Source organism: Anolis sagrei, chromosome 6 (genome assembly GCF_037176765.1).
Source record: "Anolis sagrei isolate rAnoSag1 chromosome 6, rAnoSag1.mat, whole genome shotgun sequence".
Lineage (NCBI taxonomy): Eukaryota > Metazoa > Chordata > Lepidosauria > Squamata > Dactyloidae > Anolis > Anolis sagrei.
The window spans coordinates 89,460,985-89,476,895 of NC_090026.1; the positions used below are offsets into that span (position 1 = coordinate 89,460,985).

Genomic DNA, 15,911 nt, shown 5'->3' on the forward strand with positions numbered 1-15,911 from the left:
AGTCTGGTTTTGATATTCCCACTTGAGTTATGGGAAAAGAAACAAGCTGTGCTTTGTGCTATAAATTCTAAGTATTACTTCGAACTAACTGCATTATGCAGCAATCCTTAGCAACATGTTCTCTAGGGTTTTCCTTCACGTTCATTAAAGAACCACCTCTTCAGCAATAACGTGGTTTATTCCCAGGAGATTTTAAAGTGGCAGCCCCATTTGCCCACAGTCTTTCTTGTGTGGCAGCCACACACTGTGAAGGTACATTTCACTCTGTATCTAGCAATTTATGTAAGTAGAGAAGCGTACATTTCTGTTGAAGTTGGTGTGACAATATGTGCTTTTAGTAGTGCATAGTCATTCTAATATTGAATGAATTTGTTCCCTAATATTTCCTTGTGAACCTTTTTGAATCTCATTAGTAAGTCATTCTATGGAATGTACAGAACCAGAGGATTAATAGGACTTTACACCAAATGGCTGAATAATTAATAATAATAATAATAATAATAATAACAATAATAATCCTGAAAAAGTTACAGAAAATGAACACGTCAAACTACTTTGGGACTTCCGAATTCAGACTGACAGCAGGATTGAAGAGGAACAACTGGAAAAGCTGACACGATAAATAAAATAAATAACTGGAAAAGCTGACTCAATATGAGGATTTAAAGATCGAACTGCAAAGACTCTGGCACAAGCCAGTAAAAGTGGTCCCAGTGGTGATCAGCACACTGGGTGCAGTACTTTAAGTGCATATATCTTGGCCTGCACTTAAGCACAATTGGCGCTGACAAAATTGCCATCTGACAGCTGCAAAAGGCCACACTACTGGGTTCTGCGCGCATTATTCGCCAATACATCACACAGACCTAGACAATTGGGAAGTGTCCAGCGTGTGATCCAATACAATAGCCAGCAGAGTGATATTGTTTGTTGTGGACTCATCTTGTTGTGTTTCTAATAATAATAATAATAATAATAATAATAATAATAATAATAATAGCATTACCTGTCTCTCCTTGCAGAGCAAGTCAGGGATACTTCATTCATTCATGTATCACTATTTTTCTTGTGTCTAGTTTATCCTCTGGTGAATTTAAGGTGGCATACATCACTCTCCCTTCCATTCAATTCTGTGAGGTAGCTCAGGTGGAGTGATTTGCCCGAAGTCACCCAGTGATTACTCAAAGATCAATGAGGACTGGATCATAGCCTGCCTAGTCCACTGATCACTGCACCATACTGGGTCTCTTAAGCCACTTAATCACATGGGTCTTTCCAAGCATCATAGGACACTTGTAGCACACTTCATCTACGGAGCCCCACACTGCCCATCACAAGTTGTACACTCACTCTCAGTGGGGCTCCTTAGATGAACAAGCATCCCATTGCGCTTCACCCAGAACACAGGAGGCTTTCTGTGTTCCATAGGGAGCAACGGGGTCACCACGGGGAGGAGGTACATGGTGACGCTTCCCCACATTTGATTGGGAAGTGTCACTGTGGGCCAGGCAGGGCTCGGGGTGAGAGGATTGTCCCACTGCCCTGCGGATTTGCCACGGAGGCTGGGGAATCCTCCTGCTGCTCCTCATCAATGTGATGAGATCTTTCATCAAAGGTTGCTGAGATCTGTCTCAGATTGTATGAACCTAATTTATGTCTTAAAATACTGCAATGCATCTGGAAGAAATTTTAAAAAATACTCCACTGTTTATGTACTAGGGGCAAAAGGGAGACATAGGACCTCCTGGAATTACAGGCCCACCTGGTCGGCCCGGTCCACCTGGTCAGCCTGGTCCACCAGGAACTTCAGTATCAGGTAGGACAAGTCTTTCTTAATACTACTTCACTCCCTTAATTTATATCATGTTGCTTAAGCTAAAATGCGATACACTACATTTCTGTGCTCCCTTACAACCAACTCTTGTATATTATTATAAAAAAAATCCTTGTATCTATGGGAGATACATTCCTGAACATACAATGGAAACAAGAAACCATGGATAATAGCAAACCATATTGAAATGAAGGTAAAGCTGGATTCCTTTGCCTGTATAGAAACTACCATATTTCTTCAATTCTAACACACCATTAATTGTAAGACGCATACTAATTTCAATATCACCAAAAGGAAAAAAAAGCCTTATTTATGTATAAGAAAAACACCCCATTTTTAGAGATGTTTATATGGAGGAAAGTGCATCATAGAATGGAAAAAATAGCTTATATTCTGCAGCAACATTTTCAGAAAATCAAACAACAATGCATTATTTTATTTTTTTTTTTTTACAATGCTCTTTATTAAGTTATAACAAATTTATAGACAGATAGACATATAAATCTCCCGTATCGGCAGGAATGTTATACCAACATTAGTAGTTGGTACCCCGGGAGAACCCTTCCCCTCCCTCCCCTTCTAGGACACATGTCTAGTTCCCCCCTTCAAACACTCAATTCCCCCCCCCCCCCGCATCTCCCTCCATTCATACATAAAGATTTACAGACAAAGTACAAAGTGTAAATACATACAACTTAAAAAGACTTCCAATTTGTTTCCTGTCGGAGTAATTACCTATAGTGTTACCTGGTCTATTTTTCCTCGAATTCGAGGTATAGCTTCTCTGGTCTAGTTGTTTGTATGATAGATCTTTTTTCGGTCATTATTTTCTCTATGTTCCCCGAGCAGGGCTCCCTTCAGCTCTCATCTTTACATATTTGTCTACTTCTGACCAATCCGTTTGTTTCATTGGTTTACCAGAGATACATTTTAGGTGGTAGGTTAATCTATCCATATCTCTAATGTCTGTTAGTTTGTCCAGCCATTGTTCCACGGATGGGGTATGTTCTTCTTTCCATTTTTTCGCAAAGACCATACGGGCCGCTGTTGTTATATACGTAACAATGCATTATTAAACATGACGCAGTTCAGCCCAAACTCATAAGAATCAGACTTACAAGGCACCAAATTGAGAATTTCCCCGTTGCAAATATTAGACATTTTGATTGCAGGTAGGGTTCTAATTTTCTCTTTTCAGGGTGTCTTTGTCTATTTCAGCAACGTCCTAGTGTGGTACTCTGATATTTTCTAGGGCAACTAACAATGGGGCCAAAAGGGGAGCGAGGGCTTCCTGGATCTCCAGGGAAATGTCTCTGCAACTCTCAGCCAAATGTGAATAACCCGTCTTATGAGGAACCACTCTTTGGACAGGCATTTTCAAAAGTTCCTGCAGTAAGTGAGTCTGATAGCAGTTAATATGGGCATATTTTGTAAATGGGCCATCTATGATTGTTTTTGGGGCTGCTTTGGGAACATTTGAGAATACTGCTAATTTGTTTCTAGGCTGGAGGTGTGTGCTTTTACAGCATTTGCTTTGTTCTGACAACAGTTGGCTTGGCAATTATAAGCTGTGTCTATAATTCTGGAATTCCAGAATTCCAAATATCAGCACATTAGGGGGAAACAGCATACTGTGCACAATATGGATCAGGATCATTACTAGCACATTGAAAAGGCTTATATCTTTCCTAGAGCCATTCCCCCCTTTAAATGCTAAGAGGTTTTTCAAAGAAATGCTGCTGATGACAATGGAAGCTTTTTTTCTTTGACCTTTTAAAAGGAAAAATGGGGAGATTGGAATGCCACAGATTTTCTTTGGAGTTAGAAGGAAAATAGAACATGGTTGCATGCCACGTCTGCAGCATAGTGTGGAGTTCAGAATGCTGGTGTTTCTTTAACTCTTTCCTATTGTTCTATAGCAGTGGTTCCCAACTTGTGGTCCATGGACCACCAGTAGTCCGAAGAATGAAAATATGGTCTGCGGCCTCACCATTACTACATCATTGCCTTTAAACCACATGACAACAAGAGTGACTGGTCTCACGAAATGCTCTTATAGTGCCGAGGAAATGGGGATATCGGGAGAGGAGACGCTGATTACCCACGAAAGATTATTACTATCACATCAGCTCTAGATTATTGAATATGGTTTTCTGTGTGTGAGCAGTGGATGGCATATGTTCTGTATCAGAAGCTAGAGCTGATGTGGTCTATCCAATGCAATTTTCTAAATCAGCACCCCAAATAACCAAACCAAATCTAAAGTTGACCAAAAACTGATTTGTAACCCTTTTAGTACGAAAGATGGAGAGTAGTCCCTGGTCAAAAAAAGGTTGGGAACCACTGTTCTATAGTCAGCCTTTCACATTCACTGAGTCTAGGGGTGAAGGCCTCCATGGATGTGGAAAATCTTTAAATAAAAAACCCAATTTTTTTTAACCTAAGACAATATCTCTTTGGGTTGTTGTAGGTATTTCAGGCTATATGGCCATGTTCTAGAAGCATTCTCTCCTGATGTTTTGCCTCCATCTATGGCATCTGACCTCACAACCTCTGAGGATGCCAGCCATAGATGCAGGCGAAATGTCTGGAGATAATGCTTCTAGAACATGGCCATATAACCCTAAAAACCTACAACAACCCAATGATTCCAGTCATGAAAGCCTTCGACAATACACAGAACACCTGTCTATGAATATCTAAGTCCTCCAGGATTGACCTGTGGTCAATTTCCATGGAAAGTTAACCATAGAGTTGCACAAGAGGACCTAGAGACTCCTAGACACCATATTAATTAAATCCACAAAAGTTAAGACTGGCAAATGTTGAGAGCCCACTTTACTATATGATGTCATTGATGGGGCCTAGCATCCCATTTTATGTTTCAACGTGGACTTTATTGACATTTTGTTTCCAGCCAGGCAATAACCAATTATTATCCATTTGAAGATAACAATCCAGACAGTTGTTCCACCTGCTTCTTCAGTTCCTGGGAAATCGCATTTCCCTTGTAATCAAACCACGATTGATTTGCTGCAGCCATGCGATTTATCCCCTGCTATTACTGCAATTTGTGGTAATGAGATTTGAATAGATTGTGGTGCAAACCACCCTGGATATCTATTGAATGGTGCCTGGGAAATCATTGATATGCATATCACAAATCCTTTCACCTTCTACCCATTAAGTAATGTAACATACTACTGTCTTTATGTTCCCTCTTTGTTCCTCTTTGGAGGATATGCAGTCTCTCCTTCAAAATCTGCAAAGCATCTCCCAATCTCTTTTTATTTTATTTTTTATTTTATTCAATGACTTTCAATAAATCATTTCACACTTTTTTATTCATGAGGACAGGCACACATCAATACTGGTACTGGATGAAATCATGCAACACATACAGATGTCTAGAAGTGATTTTTAGGGCTGGGGTTCGTAGGAATTGGAGAGGTCTTGTTTGTATGACCTTCAAATTTAGAATCAGGTCTCTACTGCAAACCATTATTTTGCTGCAATATGTGTTACTACAACAGTCCAATTTCCTCCTACATCTTTTTATGTTTCTTCTCCAGATATTTGTTGTAAATAACCGAGAAGAGCTGGACCGGCTAAATACAGAAAATGCCCTAGCATTTCGAAGAGATCAAAGATCTTTGTATTTCAAAGACACTTTTGGGTGGCTTCCAATCCAGGTAAATAACCTAACACCAACAAAAATAGTGCAACTTTAATTAGGCGCTTCATTTCCCAAACACTGAAATGTCTCTGTTTGAAAACACATCATTTAAGTATGTTTTGTCTATGATGATGAATTTTTATTTATTATTATTTATTTACTTCATTTGTATCCCATCCCTCTCAACCCTGCAGGGGACTCAGGGCAGCTTTTTTTTTTAAGGCACAATTTGATGCCACATTTACATGCATAAAATAAAACAAAACATATACCTTAACATCAATACTTAAAACACAAAATCTTAAAACAGTTAAGGCATATTCCAGGAGCTGTTACATAAACTGGACTATTTCATAGTCACTTATTTTGCAGATCACTTATTGCATTACAGGTTACTGTCCAAAGGCTTGGTCCCACAACCATGTCTTCACTTTGTTTCTGAAGGTCAGGAGGGAGGGAGCCGATCTAATTTCATTGGGGAGGGATAGCTCCCCATAGCTGAGGGGCCACCACTGAGAAGGCCCTGTGTCTTGTCCCCACCAATCGCATCTGCGAAGGAGGTGGGACCAAGAGCAGGGCCTCCCCAGGAGATCTTAACCTCCAAGATGGTTCATAGAGGGAGATACATTCAGACAGAACCGTTTTGTGCTTTGTAGGAAAAAGCCAGTACTTTGAATTATACTGGTAGCAGACTGGCAGCAGTGGAGCTGGCGCAGCAGGGAAGTTGTGTGCTCCCTGTTGTCTATGTATGTATAGTTACCATTATTTGTTTGTTTATTTAATATTCCAGTTTTCAACCCATAAATCAGAAGTAGATGGTGTGGCCATGTTGGTCTCAGGGAGGTTGAAAGTTAGCCTCCAGACTCTCCAAGGTCTATACATAGTCAGTGATTTCTGAGGTAATTTTCAGTACTGTACAAATATGGATCTCATACTTATCTACCAAGATAATTGAGAAGCAGGCCCACCTTGATTATGGTATTGCTTAATCACAATTTAAAATGTGGGATGTGGAAAAGTTTTCTTCCCTACCCACCCTATATCCATTTGAGAAAGAGAATGGTTACGCATTCGGCAGTGTTACATCTGCAGTGCTAAGAGTTCAGGCTTTTACATCATGAAGCACATGAAGAAAAAAGTAGAGGTTGGAGAAATGCATCCTCTCCGTCTAGGTCAAGTAATCAATCACATATTAGAAAACAATACCATTTATATTAATAGGTAGATTCCAAGCATGAGAGGTATATATGAGAGATATGTCCATGACAGATGTACAGACTTGCACATACATGAAAAAGTAGTCTTGCCATTGGCGCATGAAGTGGAAGTAGATGCTGGAGGGCAGCTGGTGCCCGCAGATGTTCCTCCTGAGAATCCTGCTCATTTCCCTTTTTTTTTGGAAGACAGCACTGCGTGCATCCTGCATTCTTGAAACTAGCCATCTGCATTTAGGTGTGGTGGAAACCAAAACCTAGTATAAATTTACTACCCCGCTGTTATTGAAGTGATTAACTGCCACTACTTACTGTCCTAGAATGCAGTGGAAGACACTGTCATGCCATAGCATTCAACTGCCTAATCAATTTATATTCTTGGAATAGGGAAGAGACCATTTTGTCCTTTGTTTAGGTCAGTGGTTCTCAACCTGTGGGTCCCCAGATGTTTTGGCCTTCAACTCCCAGAAATCCTAACAGCTGGTGAACTGGCTGGGAATTCTGGGAGTCATAAGCCAAAACACCTGGGGACCCACAGGTTGAGAACCACTGGTCTAGGCAGCAGAATATTTTGGGTTTCCCAGTTGGCAGAATCGAACCTCCAACAGCAATGAATTTTCAACAGTTAAGAACAAAAATATGCTTTTCAGCAGTCATTTTCCTTAATAATCTATCTCTCCATGACAGCTACAATGATTATAGTTCACATGAAGTAACCATTCTGTATTTATTCAGCAGCTTACCCCTTTCTATTCTGTGGACTACCCAGTTGATGACAGCAGCTCTGCCTGTGGAGACGGGATCATCCAAGATGGAGAAGAATGTGATGATGGCAATACCGTTGTGACTGATACCTGTATAAGTATGTTTGAGCCAATATAATTCATGAATACAATCCCCACACCATGACCAGCTCAGTACCATATGCCCGGCAATGTACTTTATCTAATCCTTTAGTGATACTCACCCCGTTGCTTGTTCCCATCTGAAATCTCCCCACTAGGCACTCTACCCTATTCATCCATCTCAGCCAGGGTTTTTATATTTTATTCTACCCCTGTAATTTGGCCCAGCCAGCCATGCACATTTTGATTATTTATTTATTTATTTCATATTAATTAGTTTTGTTTATATTTCATTTGATGTTATTATTTGCTGTTATGTATTTTATTTTATTTGTTGTAATTGTTTGGGCTTGGCCTCATGTTAGCCGCCCTGAGTTCCCATTGGGGAGATGGTGGTGGGGTATAAATTATTATTATTATTATTATTATTATTATTATTATTATTATTCCCTTCTAATCTGACTGATTTTACATAAAAGTCCTAAAATAAATGGACAAACAGCAGAGTTGATGTGCTGTACTGTGGTGGCATAGCAACACAGGAACACTTATCGGCCACCAGTGGTTCTTATCCTAATGCAATAGCTAGTGCAGCCACTGACCTGAATCAGAAACAGTTTTGGTGATTACTGAAAGCAATGGTCTTCTGGCATCCTATCTATCTCTCTGTCCATCCTGCCATCCATCTGATTATCCATCCATCAGCTATCTAATATCTAGCTACTATTTCATTTGTATGCTGCCTTTTTCTCAGAGGGATTCTCCCAGAGTAACAGCTGTCTGTGGGAAGGGTTTAATATGTAATGCTATTTGCAGTAAAACCTCCACGCAAGTGAAAGTGTCATACTATCACCCTCCCCACACACATGAAAACTGCACCACATACAGCAGGACTCATTAAGCCTTCCTCCATACAAGGCATTTAGTGCTTCATGCATGGACACCAAGAAAGGAACTTCCTTCCATAAGAAGGATGATGAGGATTAATTGTTCTTCTATTCCATGTTTCGTAGGATGTCGCCATGCATATTGTGGAGACGGCTACCGACAGGAAGGTATTGAAGATTGTGATGGGCAAGACTTCGGCTATTTAACCTGTAAAACCTATCTCCCTGGGTATGACAAATCTCTATCTTTATTTTTGTTGAATCAGACCAATGTTTTGTCAAAGGCTTTCATGGCTGGAATCACTGGGTTGCTGTGAGTTTTCTGGGCTGCATGGCCATGTTCCAGAAGCATTCTTTCCTGACGTTTCACCCACATCTATGGCAGGCATCCTCAGAGATTGTGAGACATCATGACCTCTGAGGATGCCTGCCATAGATGTGGGCGAAATGTCAGGAGATAATGCTTCTAGAACATGGCCATACAGCCCAGAAAACTCACAGCAACCCAGACTGATGTTATTTACTTCGGTCAAAATGGAGGAGACATTGAAGCCTCCCTGAGTCCCGGTTCAGAGGTCGAGAACAAAATGGGATATAAATGTTCTAAAAAAATTAATAAATTGCATGAGGGCTGAAGATTGGGTACTTTTTAGTTATTTTTGTTGTTCCATAAATCTGGACTGGAGGCTGATTGGAAGCAAAGGGAAGGATATATTTCCTTTCCCCCCTGAACCAATTGTTCTCCCACCAGTGAAATCAGAAGACAACACAACATTGTGGGTTAACTATGAGCAACTTTTATTATATGTTACCAATCAATCTCTGTGTGATCTTCCAATCAAATTTAAGATCATGAATATAAATTTGACCTTGTATGTGAACTTGAACTTGAACTTACACTTGAATTTGTTATGGAATCAAACAAGGCAATGGCCATCAGAGACCAACTCACCCTGAAACAATGGACGAAATACCACATTCCCCATATGCAATTCACATGTTGCTCCCAAGGGGAGCCATCAAGTAAATGAGTGGAGACATCAACATCAATCTTCCTTCTCTGTGGTGCACACTGATATGTACCTATTGCCCTTTGCACATATGAAGCTTATTTAGGACCCCTTTACCCAACTTGCCATTGATTAAACAGTGTAGAAAAACTCTCCTAGAATGTGTGTGTGGGGGGATTCCTCCCTGGCCCCATCAGCAACCCTTGTAAAGTACACTGTTGAGGAGGCGGGCGGGTGGGTCAGCATCATCAAAGGAATGACCAGGACAGGGAATGTCTTCCCTTGATCCCACTCACAAGTCCTGGCAGGACTATTTTACTGCCTCTCCCTTCACTGGAAGGGAACAAAGCACTTCCCCGGCCTCATGCTGAAGATGGAAAAGGAATTATTGTGAAATGACAAACACAAGGCTGCAATTTGTTTTATCCCACTCTGCATTCTGAACTCTCAACTCATGGGAAGAGGGTCCTAGAGACAGTGGTGTTTGTCAAGTCAAATTCTGGGGATGAAAAGAGCCTGGGGAGAGTTGTGCTTAAAGTACATTCGCTGTTGGAGAATGGTGGAAACCTCTTCTGACATGACTCATCTGGTAATGTCAGTGAGTAGAAAACTATAGAAAGAGCAGTTCCAGACAATAGGCATTATCAAGATGTGACTTTTTCTGTATCTTTAGGAAATTAATGGGTAAGGAGAGGCATGGGGAGCCTGAATCCTCCCACAACACCAATCTGTCCCTCACATGACCAGGATTAATGGCTCAGCATTGTTTTCTGTTGCTGGGAATATTGCCAAGAGGTGTGACCAAGGCCACATCTACACTGCAAAATAATGCAGTTTCAGAATGCAAATTAACTGCATTGAACTGGATTATATGGCAGTGTAGACTCATATAATCCAGTTAAATGCAATTCAATCTGCATTATATGAGTCTACACTGACCATGTAATGCAGTTCAAATTGCATTAGATGGCAGTGTGGATGAAGTCCAAGAAAGATAGGGATGGACGTGAGATTCTGACTCCCTTCTGTTTTCCTCGAAGTCTGAACCTCTTTGTTGAAAAATGCATTTCTCACCTCACGTAGACATTAATGCTTTCTGCAGAAGTACATCCCATGTTATAAAAGGAGAAGCTGAAATGTTTAAAGAAATGTAAACATTTGTGGTTGCAATTTTCTATGAATTACACAACAGAGCTGCAAAAGACCAATTAGGTCCAGTGTTGTCATTCTTTCCTTTAACCCCACATGGTACATGGATGAGAATTGTGCTCACTTGCAATATGACCTGTGAGCATTGATATTAATAGCTTCCCTTGGTCAGCAGCATTTTACCTGCTGCGGTTCTGTCATTCTGTCAAGTACTGTTACTATCTTACAGGAAACATTTAATCTGCAAATTAAATTACCTGCAGAGTCCTCATGGCTCATGATAGAATAATGTGTTAATTGACAGGAATAAGAGAGTATAAGAGTCCGTTCTGCAAATCATCTTCTGTGTTAACTCTTGGGATGTAATTGTAACTACCTAGAACAGCCTATAGATCAGGGGTGGGAAATTGTGGCAGATCTGGGAGCAGGCAAAAAAGTGAGAGAGAAAAAACCCAGAAGTGAATAGAAGTCAACCTCTGAGTTTGAGAATTTATTTATTTATTTAAAACATTTATACTCCATCTTTCTCGTCTTCTGAGGAGGAACTCAGAACAGCTATAGAAAGATATAGTGAGGCAATCATTCCACCACAGTGTCAACGAATTTTATCCTAAAATCAATTTAAGTCTGGAATGAGCCACACAAGAAGTTCACCTTCTTGACACCACTACAGATATCATCTGATGATAACTACAGATATCATCTATTTATTTTTGTACCCCGCTTCCATCTCCCCGAAGGGACTTGGGGCGGCTCACATGGGGACAAACCCGAGGTTCAACATAGTTAAAATATAACAACAAAATTCATAAAAACATTTCAACAATATAAAACAACCACGGAATACAATACATAGTGAACATCTAACAACCTTCAATGGTCTGGGTAGTGCACAGTTCAGAATTTGGGTGGGCAACTGCTGCAAATCACTTGCCAAAGGATGGGGTTGATGGATAAAGTGCTCAACGCAGATGATGAAATTAGGACCTGGGGCAGGCCCGTAGCCAGGATTTCGTTTCGGGGGGGGCTAAAAAATTTTTCAGGGGGGGTTTCGGGGGGGCTGAGTTTCGGGGGGGGGGCTGAGTCTGAGTGAAAGAGGGTCTAGCCTAGCAAACCTTTTGTATCATTACCCCAATACCCCCATGCATATGGGATATATTGAGTATGGTGATCAGATCATGATATGAATAAACATAACAGTTTAAATAATGCACCAGTAAGGCCTTTTCGCGAACCACCATGAGAATTTCGGGGGGGGCTGAAGCCCCCCGAGCTCTCCCCCTGGCTACATGCCTGACCTGGGGGGTAATGTAAGGAGAGCACTATGTCTCTAAAAGGGAACAGTGGTAATATGTAAGATCTAAATATGGATCAGATTGGGAACCGGCATTATTTGGGGAACTATCTAGTTGAAGGCACAGTGGAAGATCCATGTCTTTAGCTCTTTTTGGAAGGTGGACAAGGTGGGTGCCAGTCTAATCTCCCTGGGAAGAGAGTTCCAGAGCCAGGGGACCACCACCAAGAAGGCTCTCACTCTCATCCCCACCAACCAGGTTTGTGATGAGGGTGGGAGCGAAAGAAGGGCCTCCCCAGAAGATCTTAGATATCGTGTAGGTTTGTAGGGGAAGATGTGGTCACAAAGATAAGCCAGTCCCAAACCTTTTCCTTTTAATTATTCTTTGCCATATCATTCAGAGAATATTAGTCACCCCATCACCATGCCAACATGCTTTGCATTTCCATTACATTTCAAAATTCCTCTACTTTACACTTCATTCCATTTGTCTATATGTCTGTTCCCAGAGATTTCAATGCATACATTTTATGAAGTTCACTGGAGGTCCACAAAATATATATTAATTAATTCTACAGGTGCTCCTAGACCATGTTTGCTGTTAGTAGCTTTGAGTCCCTATTACAGGAAAAAAGTGGGATAAAAATAAAGTACATAAATAATAAATAGATCCCCATTCACTCCATCCTCTGTCCTTCTTATCATAAAAGGGGCTAACATGACTATCTCTTTGAGTAATAGTCTATCAGTTTGAATAAACTTATCTATCCCTGCCCTGACAAGCAACTTAGAATCATAGAATCACAGAATCAAAGAGTTGGAAGAGACCTCATGGGCCATCCAGTCCAACCCCCTGCCAAGAAGCACCGCCATGAGTCGCCCGTAAGGGCTGAGAATGGCGGTCAATAAGTGCATCTAATAAATAATAAATAAATAAATATTGCATTCAAATCACCCCTGACAAATGGCCATCCAGCCTCTGCTTAAAAGCTTCCAAAGAAGGAGCCTCCACCACACTCCGGGGCAGAGAGTTCCACTGCTGAACGGCTCTCACAGTCAGGAAGTTCTTCCTAATGTTCAGACGGAATCTCCTCTCTTGTAGTTTGAAGCCATTGTTCCGCGTCCTAGTCTCCAAGGAAGCAGAAAACAAGCTTGCTCCCTCCTCCCTGTGGCTTCCTCTCACATATTTATAACTTGATCAAATTTAGTACAGCAAATGAAAAATTATTGTAGATGAGGGGCAGACAAGGAAACCAGAAATATCACAGATGATGCTATATTTTAAAATAGGTGCAAATGAAGTGAATACACAATGTAGAAATGTTCATACATATTTCAAATGGCAATTTGGCCTCAATCCAATTGCTTGACCCAAGTAGAACAAAACCATAGAGTCAGCTATGTAATGCTCAGTCAACACTTCTATAAACATCATTGATTCAATGGACCAATTCTTCTGGGGACTAAATAATAAAATAGCAATAAAAATAGAGGGGGAACATTCACATATCATTATTTGTGTGCTTTTCTTTCTTTCTCAGGTCTTATGGAAAATTACGATGCACTTCCTATTGCCATATTGACTCTACAGACTGTCGATATTTTACATGAAAACTGGAGCAGGAGGTGAGTATCCCTCATATGATATGGACGGAGCAGAAACTGTGTTATCATCCAACTACATCTGGAGAGTAGATAAACAGCATTTCTCTGTGATGAAACTACCAATGTCATGCTGATCAGAGATGCATTTTTAGTCAATTCACACACTGGAAGAAAATAGGACTGCTGCAACCTGTCTTAGTAGAATAATTACAACAACATTGAAAATCAAGACTTACTTTTTCCATGGCTGCTTACAGAACTTCCCCTCTGCAACAGGAACAAAACCAAACTACTGGAACATTATTTTACTTCGATACTGTTACTTCAGAAGAATACAACAATACCTCAACTTAGCACTGTTAGTCCTACAAACAAGCTCTTCAAGGTCATTTAAAAAAAAGACTTTCCAGTATAAACACTAAGCATATACTCATTGCAGTGTTTATAAGGACTATTTAAAGTTTTTTTTTTACTAAATGTGAACTTTGTACATGCTCTGTTTGCATGAAACGTACATTTAAATTAGCGAGAAGCCCGCAGTTTGTCCATATTGACTTTTGACAGTTTAGGTTACAATCCAAACATTCTATCACAGAGGATAAATCCCATTGGACTCGCTTGTGATTATGTCAAGGAAACCAACTAGTCAGCCTTGCTTGGAAATATAATTTACTGGAAAAATATTAGAGGTGTAAATAGATATTTATTTATAATGGGAATGACTTATACAGGATTATACAAATGGGATTTGATGCAGATAGTCATGTTAGATTGTCACAACAAAAACGACAAGGTATCTGATGCTACCTTCAAGACAAACAGGCTTTATGTGGCATGAGTTTGGTGGACTTCATTCCACTTCATCAGATGCTTTTCGAAGAGCGCTATACCTGCATATCAGCAAGGCTAAAAGAATGGATCAATGGACTTTCAAAACACCTGGAAAGGTGTCTGCCTATCTTAGCAAAAAAACTGACAGCACCTTGTGGTGCAAAACTGTTCAGAAGAGAGTCTTATTATATCCAGTTGGGCTCACTACCAAGAAGCTTTGGGAAAAATTGTAACCAAATCATTGAGTTTCTAATGAGATGGTCCACTTCAGAACAACTAACTGATGTAGAACTCATTCTTACTGCCTAAGCATCATGTTCCTGATGAGAAATAATATATTCTATGTTAATATGCCTTAAATGTGCATCCTTATGCAACAGCACAGGAAGGCTGCATTTTAAAAGGGTTAGAATTGCATTAAAGACTATTGTTGAAACAAATAGCTGTTGCCAACTTTCATTTTCGCTCATCTGTTTGGATGCTTCATATCTTTCATGTACCTGACAGTCACTTGGGGTTATTATTTTTCTCTCCAGCAAATGTTTTTGAGTCTCATCTTTCAGCAACTTTTGATGTTAATGTGTATATATTCCTAGTTATGTATCCTGAAAAAGACAGCCCATCATATGTTATTCAGACTAAGTGCTGTGTTGATTTAATATGTTCTTTCCTGGAAAGAATAGTCAAAACAATTGTGCTATTTTTAAAAGCATCTGGGACAATTATTAACTTCTTTTATAATTGATACTGAAGCTCAAATTGAATATTGGATGTATGATGAGTAAGATACAAATGGAAACTATCTCAGATTTAGATAGACTTCTAAGCTTAAGACATCGAAAATTTAAAAAGATTGACTTTCTTGTCATTAATGATGTAAACTGTATGTTTGAAATGTATCTTTTAACAACTATGAATATATTCTGTTATTACCAGAGAAACAAAATAAGGATATTGTCACACAATTATAATAAAAATAACATGAAAACCAACATCTATGTATCTTTTAGCCCCCTTGAGTGGTCTAGGAAATCTGATTTGTGTAGATTTGGGATTGTCATCCAAGACAATATGGATGTCAGGGAGTCAGGTGGGATCCACTGTATGTGGTGCTAATGGAGCTTTGAAAAGTTACTTTTGAGGACTCACATTCCTAGAATCTCCTGGCCAACATGGTCACTAGTCATACTAGCTTGGGGAATTCTGTATATCGTTGTAGTCCTAAAAAATGATATTTCCAAACTCTTACTGCTACTCTGTGCTGACCAAAAGAATAGGAGGCAACGTTCAGGTGGACACTCAAAGAAATTATTAATTTTAATTAGTCCAGCTTTGTAATTATTTACATCTGTCTCTTCAAGGAAAGGGACTACCAACATTGGAAGTAGATTCAAATAGTCGCTACGCCAAGTTTCCAAAATGGGTTCCAAAGTGCTACACTTCTTGAAAATTTATGGGCCAGCTATATTCTCAGAGGTCATGTTCTGCAAAGCAATTACTTGTTCCTTGAAAACAATTGATTGAGGGCTAAAGGTTATTGAAACCTTCACTATTTGATGCCAGCAG

General features: G+C 39.9%; 1 protein-coding gene across 2 annotated transcripts in view; it reads left to right on the plus strand.

Annotated features, from left to right (window-relative positions):
- Nucleotides 1–15,140, plus strand: part of COLQ (collagen like tail subunit of asymmetric acetylcholinesterase) — a 43,012-nt gene extending 27,872 nt beyond the window's left edge. The window contains exons 12-17 of one of the 2 annotated variants that reach the window (XM_060781995.2): nt 1,720–1,816; nt 3,087–3,226; nt 5,407–5,526; nt 7,463–7,586; nt 8,583–8,685; nt 13,451–15,140. In XM_060781995.2, coding sequence (XP_060637978.2) covers nt 1,720–1,816; nt 3,087–3,226; nt 5,407–5,526; nt 7,463–7,586; nt 8,583–8,685; nt 13,451–13,520 — 654 coding nt within the window. In that variant the 3' untranslated portion in view covers nt 13,521–15,140. Of the gene's footprint in view, nt 1–1,719; nt 1,817–3,086; nt 3,227–5,406; nt 5,527–7,459; nt 7,587–8,582; nt 8,686–13,450 lie in introns of both variants that reach the window. The other variant, XM_067470236.1, reaches the window with a different exon arrangement.
- The last annotated feature ends 771 nt before the right edge of the window (nt 15,141–15,911 follow it).